Source organism: Ursus arctos, unplaced genomic scaffold, assembly GCF_023065955.2.
Source record: "Ursus arctos isolate Adak ecotype North America unplaced genomic scaffold, UrsArc2.0 scaffold_16, whole genome shotgun sequence".
Lineage (NCBI taxonomy): Eukaryota > Metazoa > Chordata > Mammalia > Carnivora > Ursidae > Ursus > Ursus arctos.
Window position 1 is genome coordinate 22,065,403 of NW_026622830.1, and position 18,213 is coordinate 22,083,615.

At 45.4% G+C, this 18,213-nt stretch overlaps 1 protein-coding gene across 9 annotated transcripts in view; it reads right to left on the minus strand.

Moving 5' to 3' along the window:
- Positions 1-590: 590 nt before the first annotated feature.
- The window catches only part of DLGAP4 (DLG associated protein 4), an 82,186-nt gene continuing 64,563 nt past the window's right edge, over positions 591-18,213 (minus strand). For all 9 annotated transcript variants that reach the window (XM_044385804.3, XM_044385805.3, XM_057312544.1 and 6 more), the window contains 3 exons: positions 3,398-3,489; positions 2,295-2,450; positions 591-1,521 (listed from right to left, as the gene is read on the minus strand). In XM_044385804.3, the coding sequence (XP_044241739.1) occupies positions 1,303-1,521; positions 2,295-2,450; positions 3,398-3,489 (467 nt within the window). In that variant the 3' untranslated portion in view covers positions 591-1,302. The remainder of the gene's footprint in view (positions 1,522-2,294; positions 2,451-3,397; positions 3,490-18,213) is intronic.

Below are 18,213 nucleotides of genomic sequence, written 5' to 3' on the forward strand. Positions count from 1 at the left end.
GTCGTCTCCGCGGTAGAGAGCAGCCCTCGTGCACTGGGCCTCCCCCTCCCCCCGCCCGCCCCCCCACCCTGCAGGCCTGGGCCACTGCAGCTCAGGGCTCACACCACCCTGGGAGTGGGACTGGGGGGGCAGGAGAGAGAAGGATGATTGGGGTTAAAAAAAAAAACTCAGAGGCGGGGCAGATGGGCCCACAGCAGGGGGCAGGTGGGAGACCAAAAAAAAGGCCGCTTACACACAAGGTATATATTTTTACACACACTTGTACACACACCTAGATATAGTACATGTAAAAATATATGCTATTCACACACCCGCCTCCTGCCAGGTGCCCCGAGAGCCAGCGGCGGCGCTGGGGGGCATGGGTGAGCAGATGGGCGTTTGTTAAATATACACTCTAAGGTCTATGTGCATATGTACACGTACAGACACAGCCGCCCGCCCCTCGGGTGCTGTACACAGGCTCGGCCAGGGACAGACGACCCCCGGAAAACGGGGTCCCTCTCTCGAGCGGCCCCTGCAAGTCACTCTGAGTCAAACATTTTACCCAAGGAAGGGGGGGCTGGAGAGAAGAAAGAGGCGGGAGTCTGGAGTGTGGTAACGGTGGCTTTTATCTCATTGTCCCCCCCCCCCCGAAGACTTGAACCCTCCTCCCCTTCTCGGAGAGGCCAGGCCCTGCACCCCCGCCCGCCTGGGGCTGGCTGCTGCTACTGCTGCTGCGGGGGCCGTGCCTGCGTGTGCGTGTGCGGGAGCACTGGGGCAGGGGTGCGTGTCCGCACGCGGGGCCCAGAGCCGGCCGCTCCGACGCGCCCCTGTGTGAGCTCTGAAGGGAAAAGAGAGGAACGGAAGAATGAAAACTGCAAGGTCAGAGCGGGGTAGCGGGAGGAGGAGGAAGGACATGGCAGGGGCCCAAGGCTGTCCTCGGACTGTCCTCGTCTTGTAAACAAGCTAGTGCGAGTTCTCGTGAGATAGAACAAGTAAAAAGACCGCGGTCCGGAGGCTGGGCCGGGAGGGGCCGAGGTCCGTCTGCCTAGCCCACCACGGCCAGCGAAGGGGGGGGAGAAGTTTTAGAGTTTTGTGTTTCTGTTGACTTTTTTTTGTATGAAGTCTTCATAACCTAAAGCTGGGAGGGACCCAAAAAAGCCAAATTGTGAGCCCTTGTATACGCGTCAATTTGAAAGTTGGCTCAGGGTCTCTGGACAGAATAACCATCTTAAAGGTTGAGAAAATGGTGTTCCGTTCACATTTAGTTTGTGTGGTTTTTTTTTTAATGACTTAAAATTGTTTGCTTCCCACTTCCTGGTCTCAGAGCCGGGTCTGGGCCTCAGGGACGTAAATCTCGATGCTGTCCGCACTCTCTGTGGCCGAGTTCTGCCGCACGGAAGCTGCCCGCTTGGCCGCCAGGAGTCTCTTGCGGGCCTCCTGACGCTGCTTGTCCCCGGCGTCGGAGGCCTTGTCGCGGCTCACTGCCGGCTTGGATTTAGCTGGCTTCTTTGGGACCGGAGGGGGTGGTTTCTTCTCTTCCTTTAGTGAGACAGTGAGGAGGGAAGAAAAATAAAATAAAGGTGCACCTTTTGTGCGGCGCCACCTCCCGCTAGATGCCGGCAGCTGGAGCCCCCACCCCAGCCTCCCCACGTCGGGCACAAGCAACACACACGTGGAATCAGAAAGCCACAAGAAGCGATGATGGTGGGAAGAGCACAAGGCACAGGAGCAAAAAGCAAGCTCAGGATCCTAGAATGTTCTAGCAGGAAGGGACGGACACAGCACCTGTTCCCACCCCTGCTTTGAACCACGGGGAGCCCGAGTCACACGGCCAGAGCTGGGATTTAAGTTCAGGGCCTCAGACTCCCAGGCCACATTTCACAGGCTCTGCTGGGGGGTGTGGGGGGGGTCAGAACTCCCAAGGGCCACGGTCCGGTACCCAGTAACCACAGGGGTCCCTGGGCACCACGGTTTCACGGAAGAGGCTGGCCCAAGGAGGACTGATCTGCCTCCAGAGTTCCGACAGCCACTCTCTCCCTGTGCTCAGGGCTGTGGGCATCTGTCTCCTAGGAGCCCCCTTTCTGAACATGCAGGGCGGGATGGCATGCTTCAGGGGGCAGCCTCGACTACACAGAGCGAGCGGCATGCTGGACGAGAGCCGAGCATGGACCCCGCGCACTGATGGACGTGAGCCCCCAGCTCAAAGACGACACACGGAGAAGGGAGCCAAGCAGCACTGACCGATGTGGGCAGCGTTATTGCCGACCAGGAATTTGTCCCTGGACTTCCCCTCCGCACTGCTCCATGCTCACCTTCCTCTTCTCGGGGGTTTCCACCAGCTGCCAGCTGTTGGCCTTGAGGTGGTAGAGTTCATCAAACTTCATGCTGATGTCCTCGATGGACAGCTGTAGCAGGTCCCAGAACCCTGCCAGGTCCTGGGCTGTCGGACGTGGGTTGGCTTCAGGGTTCTGCGGGTGGGGGGGGGGGGAGGGGAGACGGGGGTCAGTGGGGCAAGCAAGGCAGATACTTGTCCTGCACCCCACCCCAAGTATGGTCTCATGGCCCTGCCGGCCTTGGTTAGGGTCTTTGGAGGCCTCGTCTTGCTCCCCCCTTCCCAGCAGGACCTGTGGGAGGGAATGAAGCCAGTTCCTTCCTGGTCACTGCCAGCCAGGATGGTGCAGATCTTTCTCCCAAAGACACAGTCCCATCATGAGAGCAGGCCCTGCACAGACATGGGATTGAGGCCTTGACCACTGCTGCAGGGCTACAGGAAGGAAGGCCCCCATGTTCCTAATGTATGCCAGGCCAAGAGCCGTTCTCACTGAACAGGAGTTCCCGGCCGTGGCCTCACGGTGAGGCAGGGAGAAGCCAGGATCACTGCCAGGTGGGTAGGATTACAGAATCCATGCGGTTTCCGTCCCCCCAGTCTGTTTCCCGACAACTCGGTGCTCATGGTGACTGCCCCAGCTGATGCCACACCCTTGCAGGTCCTGGAGACAAACACTCGCCCTTGTCCTCCAGCCCCAGGAGCACGCTGCCCCTGGCCAGGTGGAGTGAGGCGAGGTTTCCAAAGGAAAAGCTGCCCTCCTGACAGGGGAAGGTTGAAAGAGAGGAGAACCCAGCAATCCCAGTGGTGGTATGTCTTCAGTTCTCACCTGTCTTCTTAGAGCACGTTTAATATAATTCAATCAGTGCTGATTTTTAAGTTTCATGTGGCTCTTTTCACATAGGCTTTGCTTTTCTATTGAAGAGATGTGGAAGGCCCTTTCCTTGCGTGAGGCATGGACACGTGTCACCAGTACCTTCTCCATGTTAGGGACAAGGGCACAGGCTTAGAGGGGCTAATCCGGTTGGGCATCCGGCAGGAAGCCAAAGGCTGGAAGCCCCGTGGTGGAGGAGGAAGAATCACACTTACCAGGTTCTGCTCACAGAGGCCCCGGAACTGCTGGAATTTCTGGGACATCAGTAGCTGGGCACTGCCCACAGCACTGAGGACTTTTCCTAAGACTGAGAAAGAGAAGGTGGAGAGAGACTGAGCAGAGCACAGGTTTGCTGGGGAAGAAGGCAGGATCGGGGCTTTTATCCCCCCGCCCCCACCTCAGGTTACTAGTCATCATTGGGTGAATTCATTTTACGCCCACTTTAATTTGCTCTCGTGAAAAATGCAAACAATACAGATAAAGTGAGCCCTGTGCCCTCGTTCCTATAGACAGTTTATGGCAATAGATTGGATAAGTGAGTTTAAATGGAAAAAGTTTCCAAGAAAACATGAATTATCATAGAATCAAGAAGAAACAAAATCTTAGACCAAAGCTATTTTTAAAAAACCGAAGAAGTTAAAAATTTTCTCAGAAAAAGGAACCAAGCTAAACTATGACGGTGACGTTTGATAAAAACTTTAAGGAACAGAAAATCCTGGTATTATATATTCAGACTGTTTAGGAGAGTCAATAAACATAGGAAATGACACTGCTCATTTCAGGAGCCCTGAGAACAGACGACATGCCAAGAATAGACCACTTTCATTCTGAACATAAATGTAAAAGTCTCATAAAATCTAAGCAAATAGACTCCAACTGGAGTTAGGGCTCAGCCCAGGAATAGAAGGTTGATCTTTTAGTGTGACTTCTAGTTTTGAAGTTGTGGCATAAAGACAGTACTGTTTTTCAGTCGCCGCAGAATCAATGCAAAGCAAAACAGTAAAGAAGAAATCGACATCGACTTCTCCTGTGACAGAACTCGGCAGCACTGGGTGTGACGTGGGCTGCCCGTAGGCCCCCGAGGAGGCCTGTAGGGACTGCGAGTCTGGATCGAGGCGGGAGTTCTGAGTTCTCCAAAAGCAGCATGCCTTGAGGGGAGAAGCCAGTCATCCCTTATTTGAAATGAAGAAGGGGTGTGGACTGCAGCAAGAGCCTTCCTGAACCTGGTTCGGCACCCGGGGCCGGGGGGGGGGGGGGGGGGGGGGGACGACGCGCGGTGGCGCTCTATGTCATACGCAGCCTTGTCCTTGCCGGGGGAGAACAGGAGGCTGCAGACGGCCCCCATCCCGTGCCTTCGGAACTCCTGCCCCCCTGGGACGCAGGCCTGGCCCCTCTCCCACAGTGATCTACTTTACAAGAGCTCATCAAGGAAGAATTTTGTCTCATTAAGAAGGTAATTAAAAAGGAGCTAAACAGATTACAGGAACAGCAAATGGCACATGAACATGCACCAGAAAGTTGTTGCTAGAAAATGATGAAAAGCTATGAATATATCAGGCGGTTGTTCAAGGCCGGGATGGAGGTGCTCTGAGAAGAGAGTGAGACAAGGGAAGGAGATCAAACCGGAGCTCTGGAACCAGCACGAGAGAAAAATTAGGCCGTCACAGAAACCAGGGCCACTGTGAAATGGCACAGAGAATAAAAGCCGCTGCCAGCCCCCGGGGACTAGGAGAACAGGAGCGAAAGGGCTCCTGGTGCAAAACACTTCAACGGCTTGGTGACAAAGCAAGACGTCTTTTTAAATGACTAGCTAAGCTGTGGGGAATAAAATGAGCCGCTCCCCACCCCCTTCTCAAGGCTCGTAGTGGAGACGTTTGGTCTAGAGTAGGAATAAAAGGGAAGGTCTCTCCTGAGAATTCCCAACCACAAGACTGCACTTGCGCACCTCATTTTTTAAGAAATAAAAGCAGCAAATAATTTGAAAAAGGGACTATCAAAAAAAGACATCGAAGAGAGTGGGCCTCTGTGTACAGCAGTCCGCTCCAGCAGAGAGCAGACAGAATGGAAGAGAAGACACATGCAAAGAGCTCATGACTTAGAACTTTCTGGAAATGGCTAATGACGCCTGGCACTCAGGAAGCCAAGTGAATCCCAAGCAAATGCACACTGACAGTAAAATGGAAGACACAGAAGCTCCTAGAAAGCAGCTAAAGGGCAAGGAAAGATTAAAAGCAATCTTTCTGCTAAAGAAAGGAATTCAACAGCTAATTTCTTAACTACAACAACGGAAAAGTATTGCGTGAGTTTCTCTGGGTGTAGTATTCTGTCATTCTGGAATGAGTGTGGACGGGGAAAGACAGTCTCTTCAGCAGAGTGCTGGGAGAGCTATCCACAAACAAAAGAATGAAGCTGGACCTTTAAGAATGAATCTAAGAGCTAAAACTATAGAATTCTTAGATAAAAACAGCAAATCTTCATGAGCTTGGACTGGGCAGTAGTTTAAGACAGCAAAAGCACAGGCAACAAAAGATAAATTTGGCTTCAGTAAAACAGAAAACTTCTATGCATCAAAGGATACTATGAAGAAAGTGGAAATGACAACCCACAGAATGGGAAAATTACTTCCAAATTATGTATCTAACGAAGGGTTAACATTCAGACAATATAAAGAACTCCTATAACCCAACAACAAAAAGATAAGCCAACTACAAAAGGAGCAAGGAGCTGAACAGACAATCCTCCAAGGATACACCAGTGGTCGGTACGCTTCTCCTCGACAGCACGGGCCACTAGGGAGCTGCAAGTCAACCACGAGGTACCACTTCACACTCATTAGGATGGCTATTAATAACATAAAACAACCCAAACCAAAAAACCAAAGTTGGCAAAGGTATGGGGAAACTAGAACCCTGGTGCCTCACTGGTGGGAACGTAAAGTGGCACAGCTGCTGTGGTCTGGCAGTTCCTCAAAAAGTTAAACATCCAATTACCATATAACTAAAAAATTCCACTCCTAGGTATATACCCCCAAAGAACTGGAAACTGAGTCAACAGGTTCCCTGGACGCCAATATTCACAGTGGCATGATCCACAGTAGTCAGAGGTGGAAGCCACCCAAGTGCTCATCAGTGGATGAATGGGGGACGCCTGGGTGACACGGATGGTTGAGCGTCTGCCTTTGGCTCGGGTCATAATCCTGGAGTCCCAGGGTTGAGCCCCGCATTGGGCTTCCTGCTCAGCGGGGAGTCTGCTTCTTCCTCCCCCTCATGTGTTCTGTCTCTCAAATAAATAAATAGAATCTTTAAAAAAATAAATGGATAAAATGGTATATACATACAGTGGAATATTAGCCATAAAAAGGAACAAAGTTCTCATATATAAACTGAGTCGCATGTTTAAAAACAAAAAATAGGGGAGCCTGGCTGGCTCAGTCAGTGGAGCACGCGACTCGATCTTGAGGTCGTGATCTCGAACCCCACACGGGGTGTAGAGTTTACTTAAAAAACAAACTTCTAAAAGTAATCCACTGGTCAAATAAATCACAGTGGAAATTGGAAATATTACGTGTCCTAACTTGTTAGGTATGGCTAAAGTAGTACTTAAAGGGAAAGCCAGAGGTTTCAAAAACATTTTTAAAAAGGACAGGCTGAAAAAAAAAAGTATCAAATTTAAGACATTAGTGAAGGAACAATACAATGAACCCAAAGAGGAGAAATTTAATAAAGTAATAAATCAACATATAATAATAGATGATTAATAAAATTTAACCCTGCCAGACTGTTCAAAATAAAAAGGAGACAGCTGCAGACAAAAAAAGATTATGCATGGAAAAAGAACCGTATGACATAACCATAGCAGAAAAGATACATATTTTTAAAAGATTTTAAAGTAATGTCTACACCCAACATGGGGTTTGAACTCATGACCCCAAGATCAAGAGTCACACACACACCACCAACTGAGCCACCCAGGTACCCCTGGAAAAGATATTTTTGTGAAAGTTGTACGAAACCGTGAAATAAGATAATTTTGTTCTTAAACAAAAAGCATATGAATGGAGGAAACATCTCAAATTCATTTTATGAAGCTAGATAACCTTAATACTAAAATAGGAAAAACATGAGAAAGGAAAATGACCAGCCAACTCTCATGAACAAAGGCAAAATTATTAAGTCAAATATTATCAAGTCCAGCAATATACTAATATATCATTATTCACCTGGTTTTATTCTGGTAATACAAGACTGATCCAACATTGGAAAATTCTAATGACTTTTGATTCTGGCCACGGAAAACCAGTTAGTAGGAGACAAACCGAACCCTCCCACTAAGAACAAGTGAAAAAACTAAGTAAAACACAAACCAAACCAAACCTCCCCAAAATCTCAAGGCATTAAAAATTTACCAGAGCAGCCAGAATCTGAGAGGCTAAGACCCCAGCAAGAAGGGAAACAATATTCAGGCGAGTCTGACACTCTGCACTGCCTGTGCCCTACGGCACCTCTCAATTTCTAAAGCAGTGTGAGGCCGAGAGGCTGAGAAGCCGAGCAGAAGGTGGTGGTTAGGAGGCTAAGAAGCTGAGCAGAGCCTGAGGCAGTTTCAAGGGGACAGGGAACGAAAATTGGAATTCAGAACTACCAAGGGAGATAGGACTTGAAGTCAGGAGGGTGCAGTAAGCTAAGCAGTGCTTCCAGTAGTCTTGAGTGGGAGAGATGAAAATTGGAGTTCATGGTCTGCCAAGGACGAGGGGGCTGGAACCTACCCCAGGCTATCTCTGGGATTCCCTGGAGAGTGCGCACTAGGATGGGGGTAAGTAGAAACAGACGGTCTCAAAACGCCCAGCTCTGAAACAGTTCAATCCCATTCTGGATTAAGTTGGTCTGGCTCTAGTCTGATTGCCTGCAAGAAGCAAAAGTAAATCCTTTTTTGAAGAATAGAAAATCATCCTGAGCCAAGCTGTTTTCATATAAAGTTTCTGGCACTGAATAAAAATTACCAAGTACAGCAGACAAAGGACCAGACGACTGCACACCAAAAGAGAGAAAACAGAAAAAAGAAAAACCCATAGGGGATGTAGATACTGGGTTACTGGACAAAGGTGTTACATAACTGAGTATGTCCAAGAAAATACGTGACAAGATGAAGAACAGTAACAGAGAACCAGAATCAAAAAGAATCGCACGGAAACTCTAGAATTAAGAGAGTCACTGAAACTAGGATTGCAAAGAGATGGGTTTAATACATTAGTTACAGCTGATCTATACAATAAGCCAGTGGTAAATATCCAGACTGAGGCCCTGAGCAGGAAAATAAAAGGGAAAACACAGAAAAAAGGATGAAGAAACATAAAACACAGAAGTCTAATGTATGTGTCATTAGCACCCACGGGAGAGAAGAAATAAAACGGAGCAGAAATCTGAGGAAATAACAGCCAGGACTTCTCCGAAACCAATGAAAGTTAGGAAAGCCCAAGATTCTAGAAACCCTGTGAACATCAAGCTGGGCAAATAAAAAGAAAACTACACCTGTGTATCACAGTGAAACTGACAACACCACAACCCAAGGAGAGAATCCTGAAAGCAGACAGAGGGAGAAACAAATGGCTCTTCAAAGGAGCAGCAGGAAGACTGACAGATGACCAACAGGCTGGAAATCAGAACGTAATCAAAGACATAAACTACTGAAAGATCAACACCAACCCACAATTCTTAGCAAAGATACTATTAAAAAAACGAGGGACAAATATGGACATTTTAAGACAAATCCCGCATTAAAATACTGAGCAGAGTTCTTTAGGCTTTTGCTTTAGTTCTTTCTTATATTTTTAAAAAAAGTATTTGAGAGAGAAAGAGCGCATGCAAGTGGGGGGAGGGGCAGAGGGCGAGTCCTCAAGCAGACTCCCCACTGAGCGCAGAGCCTGATGTGGGGCTCCATCCCCGGACCCTGAGATCATGACCCGAGCCAAAATGAAGAGCTGGGTGCTTAACCAAAGGAGTCACCCAGGTGCCCCCTGCTTTAGTTCTTTTGGAATGAAAATGATCCTAAGTAGAAGCATAGAAATAAAGGAGTGAGGAGTAACAGAGGGGTTAAAAAAAAAAAAGGTAAAGCTAAGTAAATATTCATTTTAATATTGACTGCATAAAACAGAAATAAAGGCTTGCGGCCGTTAGACTATTTATAGAACTCTAACACTTCACAGCAACAGTACACAAGTCAGGAAGGGAATAAAAGTGTTCTAAGGTCCTTACATCCTCTGGGAAGTGGTAAAGGTGTAGTCTTTACAAAGTCAGAGATGCAGGCTGTAATCTTTAGAGTAACTACTGAAAGAATAATAAGGTAACGTGAGAAAAGTGGAAATACTTGGTTAATTCAAAAAGTCGTCAAGAAAGGAGAAAAATCTCTTAATAAAATTTACCACACTCTTAGATTAAGAAAGCGAAACCATATGATTATCTAAATAGATACAGTAAAAAAGTTCCATTAAACTCAACAATTTTCTTAAACCAGAAAAAGAGTATCTGCAGGAAACCTACAGCAAACATCATGCTCAATGGTACAATGTGAAAAAGCAATTCCTTTTTGTTTTCTTTTTTCTTTTGAGTAGGCTCTACACCCAACACAGGGCTTGAACTCAACACCCCGAGAGATCAGCAGTTGCAAGCTCTACTGGGCCAGGTGCCCCAAAAAAAGCAATTCCTTATTTACAAATAGTAAGAATATAAAAAATTTTCTAGATATAACATCACTATAAAGGTTACGAGCATTTCATTAATGATAAACTAAATACATTAACAAAAAATACAGCTTATCCCTGCAAAATGAAAATACTAACCTGACAAATCTTATGGAGGAAATACAAAATCTGAGGACAGTAAAGAAGACCTACATGGAGACGCATAATCATGTTCTTGGATTAGCAAAGACTTAACTTATAAAGATGCCATCTCACCCCAAACTGATCCACAGATTTAATTCCAATCAAAATCTCAACCTGGAATTTGAAAAGCTGATTCTGAAATTTATATGAGATCAGAGAGCCAAGATTAGCCAACACACACTTGAAGAATGGGGAGCTTGTCCTTCCTATTAGCAAGATTCTTTGTACAGTTATAACAGTGAAGAAAGTGTGATTTGGGCTTAGGTATAGACGAGTGAACAAAATAGCTCAGAAACAGATCAACACATACAGGAAACCTGGTATTTGCCAGAGTTGTACTGCATATTACCAGAACAGGGACAGGCATTTTAATACATTTATCATCCAATAAGAAAAAATTAATGTAGAGCCTTATCTCACTCCACTGCAGACAAATCAATTCTAAGGGATCAAAGACTTAAATGGGGAAAATGAAAATTGTTATAAGAAAACAGTAAAATATCTTTTTTGGGGCAGCTGGCCGGTTCAGTTGGAATGTGTGACTTCTGATCTTGGGGTTGTGAATTTGAGCCCCATGTTGGGTGTAGGGATTATCTAAAAATAAAATCTTTAAAATGTGTGTGTGTGTGTGTGTGTGTGTGTGTGTGTGTGTATTTTTAAGTTTATTTAAGCAATCTCTGTACCCAGCGTGGGCTTGAACCCACAGCCCTGAAATCAAGAGCCACATGTGCCACTAACTGAGCCAGCCCGGTGTCCCAAGAAAACAGTAAAATGTCTTTTTGACTTTGAAAGAAGGATGGATTGCTTTAGATACAAAAAAGTAAAAATCATTAAAGGAAATTTTACATTAAAAATTAATATCTGTTTACTTAGAAGATGCCATAAAGAAAGTGAAAAGACAAGTCACAAACTGGGAGAAGATATTTACCATATGTAAAACTAACAAAAGTCCCAGAATCCAGATATATAAAAGATCACCTATGAGGCAGTAAGAAAAAGGCAGACAACTTAATAGAAAAATGGGGAAAAAACATGAACAGGAATTTCATAGTGGAAGAAACCATAGTGGAAGAAACCATGACTAATACATGAAAAGATGCTCAGTGTCATTAGTAACAATGAAATGCAAATTATAACCACTGTCTCGTACTTGTAGATTGAAAATAACCTGATGCACTAAGTGTAAACCAAAAAATGTAGAGCACTGGATACATCCACACAGTGCCGAGGAAATAATAAAATAGGTATAATTACTTCAGAAAACAATTTGGCATTTCTTTTCAAGATTTATTTATTGATTTACATGAGAGAGACAGACAGAAGAGAGAGGAGGAGGGGGAGGGGTAGAGGGAGAAGCAGACTCCCCGCCGAGCAGGGAGCCCCATGTGGGGCTCAATCCCAAGACTCTGGGATCATGACCTGAGCCGAAGGCAGATGCTTAACTGACTGAGCCACCCAGGTGCGCCTGGCATTTCTTGTAAATCTGAAACATGCATACCCTACGAACCAAGCATTTCCACACCCAGTATATATCTTAGAGAACTCTTGTGTATGTACACCAGGAGACACGGTCAAAAATGTTCATAACAATCCACAGCTTAATTCATACTTAATGGTGTAAGACAATAATTTCACCCTAACATCAGGAATGACCCAAAAGCAAGGGTGCTCCACTCTTGCCACTTGTATTAAACACCGAAGCCAGAGCCATTAGGCAAAAAAACAAAAATAGAAGGAATCCAGATTAGAAAGAAATAAAACTGTCTATTTTCAAATGAAATTATCCGGTATATAACAAATCCTAAGGAATCTTCTCCCTACCCCTCAAAATTTAGTGAGGTTGCAGCGTACAAGATCAACATACAAAAATCTGTTGCATTTCTATACACTAACAATGAACAATCTGGAAACGAGGTTAAGAAAACAATCCCATTTACAACAGCGTAAAAGAAGAATAAAATACTCAGGGATAAATTTAACACAAGATATATAAGATTTGTATACTGAGAACTACAAAATATTATGGAAAGTTTTAAAAACCTAAGGAAATGGAAAGATATCCCATGTTCACGGACCGGAAGACTTAACAGGAAGATGGCAACACTCCCCAAATCAAATTACAGATGTAACACAATCCCTATCAAAATAAACTCCCAGCTTCTTTTTTTTTGCAGAAATTGACAACGTGATCCTAAAACACATGGAAATGCAAGATCAAAGTACATACTTTAGAACTTCCTTTAGTGAGAACCTGAGAGCCGGTCATTAACAACTTTCATTTGTATTTTTACTTGAAGATCAAAGTTGGAAGACTCACACTTCCCAATTTCAAAACTTACTTCAAAGTTACGGTAATCGTGACAGTGTGGTACTGGCGTAAGTATACACACGTGCATCGATGTGAAGGAACAGAACGAGAGTTTAGAAATGAATTCTTAAATTTATGGTCAATCGATTTTTGACAAGGGTACCAAGAATGATTCAATGGGGAAGGAACGGTCACTAACAAATGGTACTGGGACAACTGGATCTCCAAATGTAAAAGATTAAAAGTGGACCCCTACATCTCACACCATACACAAAAATTAACTCACAGACATAAATGTAACAGCTAAAATTATAAAACTCTTAGAAGCAAATAGGAGTAAATCTTCAAGATCCTGGATTAGGCAATGATTTCTTAGACCTAACACCAAAATCGCAAGCAACCAAAGAGGAAAAATAGTTGGACTTCACTAAAATTAAACTTTTATGTTTCAAAGAATACCTAATAGCCAAAAAGTGGAGAAAACTGACAAATGGATAAAGAAAATAGAGTATATCCATACAATGGAATTTTACTCAGCAATTAGAAGGAATGAAATACTAATTTATGACATGAATAAACCTCAAAAATATGCAAATTAAAGAAGCCAGACACAAAAGACCACAAATATGATGTGATTCCATTTATATGAAATGTCTAGAACAGGAAGATCCATAGAGAAGGCAGACTAGTGTCTGCCTAGGGTGGGAGGGAGGGGGAGAGAGGGGTAGGGAGTGATGACTCCATGGGTAGACGGTTTCTTTTTGGTGTGATGAAAATGTTCTAAAATTAGGTAGTGATGATGATACAGAGTTAGAGTATACTAACTCACAGAGTCGAAGATACTAAAAACCACTGAATCGTATACTTTAAAGGGCTGAATTTTATGGTATATAAACTGCATCTCAATGCTGTTATAAAAGAGTTGTCCACAACTGACAACTAGAAACAATTCAAGTGCTCATCAGTGGAGCAGAAGCGCTAGTATATTCATACAGCGTAATGCTACTTATCAACGAGAAGAGTGATCTCTAGGTACAGGCATTCACGTGGATGAAGCTCAGACACAAGGCTGAACTGAAGAAAGGCAAGCCTCAGGGCGCCCGGGTGTCTCAGTCAGGTGAGCAACCGACTTTCAATCTCAGTTCAGGTCTTGATCTCAGTGTTGTGAGTTCAAGCCCTTCGCTGGGCTCCACGGCCCAGCATGGAGTCTACTAAATAAATAAAAATAAATAAATAAATAAATAAATAGAAAAGGGCAAGCCTCAAAAAAATACATACCCTGTCCTTCTTTTAGTATAAAATTCAAACCCAGGCAAAACGAAACAGTCTATTCCTTACGGTTACACATCTACGTGGTACAAGTATAAAGAAAAGCAAGGGTATCTAACACATTTTAGGATAGTGCCTACTGGTACGGCAGAAAGAAGGTGATACCACTGGACTTCAAAGATGGTAACATTCTATTTGTAAACGAGGTGATGGATACGGGAGTATTCTTTTTATTTCTCTTTACTGTCTACTCTTTGCATGTAGATAAAGATTAATAAGAAGAACGAGAGCAAAATAACAACAGACTTAATGCCAGCTGTCAGGTTCTCACTGAGGGAAGGGCTCAGGGGGCGCCTGGCTGACTCAGTTGGTAGAGCGTGCGACTCTTGCGACTCTTGATCTTGGGGTCCTGAGTTCAAGCCCCACATGGGGTGTAGAGATTACAAAGAAAAGATAAACCTTAAAAAAAAAAAAAAAAGGATGTACTCCACGAAGAAAAGAATGACTGAAGAAGGAAGACCTGAGATATAAGAAGGATGAGCAAAGAAAATGATAAGCACACAGATAAATCTAAATAAATACATGTGTAAATAACGATTCCTGTAATTATCTAAGAATCAATATTTGGGGGAGTTGAACCATAAGAAAACAATTAGATAAATCATATCTTAAGGTCCTTGTGTCGTCTGGGAGAAAGGTAAAGATGTGAAATAACTCAACGTTAAGGTTTTAAGGGCTGAAAGAACAGCAGTGTGGTAACTCCTGCGGCAGTGACGGCCAGTTGTCTCCAATGTTTGTTTCTCTTTAGCCCTCAAATAGCACCTCTGAGTTTTTCTTCATGTCAAACAGCAACTTTATTCAAATCAAGTAAAAATACAGAAGTTTCTTAGGCATAGTGTGAATTTTCTAGGACGGAGTATTGTCAAATGGGAAACAGGCAAGATAGGCACAAGATCGAGCCCTGGAACAAGCCACACCAGAATCAGGATGAGGATAAGGACTTCTGTGGTTGGTATGTCGCATCTCTGTAATGTGCACACTCTGCTAAACACAGCACGGGATTCTGAAAATGAGAGATGTATGGGGACCTTCGATTTTTAACTGGGCACATAGCAGCCTGGACCCAAGCATTCCCTTGGCTACCCTTGCAACAAGCAATGAAGTGGGTGGAAAAAGTAGTGCGTGGGGCCGAGCTGCTCCTATGTGCTCCTGGTTCCTTTGCTGGTTGGAATGCGCTTGGGACTTCTGGAATCCAGCGGCCACTCGAGTGATGAGAAGTGGTTTTGTGTGTGTGTGTGTGTGTGTGTGTGTGTGTGTGTGTGTGTGTGTGGAGAAGGAGAGAGCGCGCACAAGCAGGCAGAGGGAGAGAGAGAAGCGGGCTCCCTGCTAAGCGCACTCAATCCCAGGACCCTGGGATCATGACCTGAGCTGAAGACAGATGCTTAACTGACTGAGCCACCCAGGTGCCCCGAGAAGATTTTTTTTTAAGGTTTTATTTATTTATTTGACAGAGAAAAAGAGTACACAAGCAGGGGGAACAGCAGAGGGAGAGAGAGAAGCAGGCTCTCTGCTGAGCAGGGAGCCCAATGCAGGGCTCGATCCCAGGATCCTGGGATCATAACCTGAGCCAAAAACAGGTGCTTAACTGACTGAGCCACCCAGGCACCCGGGATTTTTTTTTTTTTTTTAAGATTTTGTTTGAGAGAGAGGGTGAGCATGAGCTGGCGGACGAGCAGAGGGAAAGAGAGAAGCAGACTCGACGGTGAGTGTGAAGGCCGGCACGGGGCTCCATCCGAGGACCCCGAGATCATTACACTGTGTGAATATCCTATTGCTGAAATCAAGAGTCGGCGCTCAACTGACTGAGCCACTCAGGCACCCAGAATGATAAGATTTGGTGAACGGAAGCCGATTTTATGACATCGAACCTCAGAAAAAGCAAGCCTGGGGCTCCAGCATTCCTATCTCAGATGTTCTTGAACTTGAGAGATATAAACAGTCTTGTTCAAACCACTTTCCTTTCTTTTTAAATGTTATTTGTAGGCAAACTTAACACCAATTAATGCAGCCTCAATACTAGGAAAGACAAGCAGGAGAGGGGCGTGTTAATCCAAAAGAAGACGAGAGAGGAAAAAAAACCTCAAAAAAAATAGAAGAGATACTACAAAATAACATGGCCGGAACAACCCTAAGTATATAGAAATCCCATATTAAACGGACTACATTGTCAATTTCTAAAGTAAAAATTAAAGGACTGGACAAAACTCAAAACCCAGACATGTGCTCCTTACAGGAGACATGATTATAAGGACAGTGAGAGAAAGGTTGGAAGTGCGTGCACAGGAAGACGTGGGACAGCAGACAGACCGTAGCCAAAGGCCAGCCGCACAGCAGAACTCACGCCATGTGAGACTTGACAGCAGACCACGACATACGTCCAGACAGACAGTGGGTGACTATCCATCAGGAGTCCCGCAGTCCTGAACTCTGCCCCCCAGACACTCCCTACAACTGCCTTTCCCACCTGGGCACTAATTCAGTTTCTTCTCACTCACGTAAGAAGACCACCCTCACCGCTGTCCCCTCTCTCCAGCATAATAAATTTCCCCTTCCCTACAACATACAAACATGCTTATATCACTCCGTTTAAAAACAAAAGGAACAAAACCCCCCCAACCCTGTCCTCTGACCCTATATCCCTTCATTTCTCTGTTCCCTGTACAGAACAAGTCATCCATACTATTGTCTATACCTGCTGTCTCCAATTACTGCTGTCTTCCCTTAATCCTTCTCCGTCAGGCTTCCCCTGCCCTAGCAGGCCCCTTCCACCACAACAGGCCCCTGACGACCTCGTGTTTCTAGATCTGACCTGCAGTGCACAGCAGCAGCATCTGACACAGCAGTCTCTCTTCTCGAAAACTCTTCAGTGTGTTCCAGTTGCCTTCTCTCCCATCGCACTGGTCACTCCTCCTTTCCCATCATGCAGTGTCCATGTCTCCATTCCTTAGGCTTTGCCATCTCATCTTTCTTTCTTTTTTTTTAAGATTTATTTATTTTTGGGAGGGAGGGAGAGAGCGCACATGTGAGTGGGGAGGGCGCAGAGTAAGAGAATCGCAAGCAGACTCCCCACTGAGTGCGGAGCCCCACGCGGGGCTCAATCTCATGACCAATGAGATCGTGACCTGAGCCGAAACCAAGAGTGGGACGCTCAGCCGACTGAGCCACCCAGTTGCCCCTGCCATCTCATTTCTGACCTTAACATACACTCTGAGGACTTCCAGTAAATCTTCAAGCCTGGGCCTTCCCCAGCTCCTGTATCCATCTGCCTGCCTGATGTCCCCACTCTGATACCTGATAATGCACACTGCACTTAGCATGCTGGAAACTGAACTCCCGACTTCCCTATCCCAGTAGCAACTCCAGCTTCTGTCACCCAGATTGCAAACCGGTTTTGACCCTTTCACTCCAAGTCCATACCCAGTCTGTCAGGAAATGCTGCTCTATCTGCCAGATGTATCCAGAACTGCCCCCTCTCTCAGAAGTGCTCATGGCCACCACCATCTTGTCTTACCCAGATCATGGTGACACCTCCTCATTTCTCCCACTTTCCACTTGTGCCCCTCACCCCACTCTCGAACAGAGAAACCAGATTCATCCTTTAAAAAAGAATGTCAAGTTGCGGCACTCAAAACTCTCCAGTGAGTTCTCCTCTGAGAGTGAAAGCCAAGCCTTTCATCCCCCGAGGCCCCGACTCCAGCTCCCACGTCCGGCTTGCTGCTGCCACCATACCGGACACTCCCTGGGCCCGAAGCCCGTCAGGCACCTGCCCACCCCAGGAGCTCTCGGTCCCTGCCGCTGCCTCTGCCCTCCAGATCTCCAGGATCCCTGAGCCCCCACTGTCCTTTCTGTGCTGTTTTCTCCGCTGCGCATCTAAGCATCTTCCACGTTGTTTGCTGATTTGGTTATTTTCTGTCTCGCCCCATGAGAACGTAAGCTCCACGAGGGCAAGGGCTTGGTTTTGTTCACTGCCTTCTCCCCAGAAGCTAGAAAAAGTGCCAGTACATATTCACAGAATGAGGGAAGGTCAGGACCAGGTCAGGGGGTGCTACTTTCTTCCTACGGTTCCACAGTGTCCTGACACTCCCACAGTTAGACAAGAGATGCATGAGACACAGTAAAATTAGAGAGACACAAAATTGTCATTGTAGCAAATACTACTTACGATGCAAATCCAAGAGAACAGAGTCCCACGAGGCCGCTGCACACGACATCACTGTACAAATCCCAGAGTAACTATCCGAATATGCAAAACAGAAACTGCTCGGTTTTACTATCCAAAAATACCCTAGCTAGTACTAAGAAATAAACCGAATAAAAATATGGAAGACCATCATGGAGCAATTCATCAAACTTGAAGAGAAGGATATAGAAGGGAGAGCTGAATAAACGGAGACAGAAGCTTTATTCATTGCTAAGACGACTCATTATTTTACAGGTATCAAGTTTCCCAAATTAATCGATAAATTCTATTTCCAGGCAATGCTCCAGCAAAATTTTTCCAAGGAATTTGCTATACT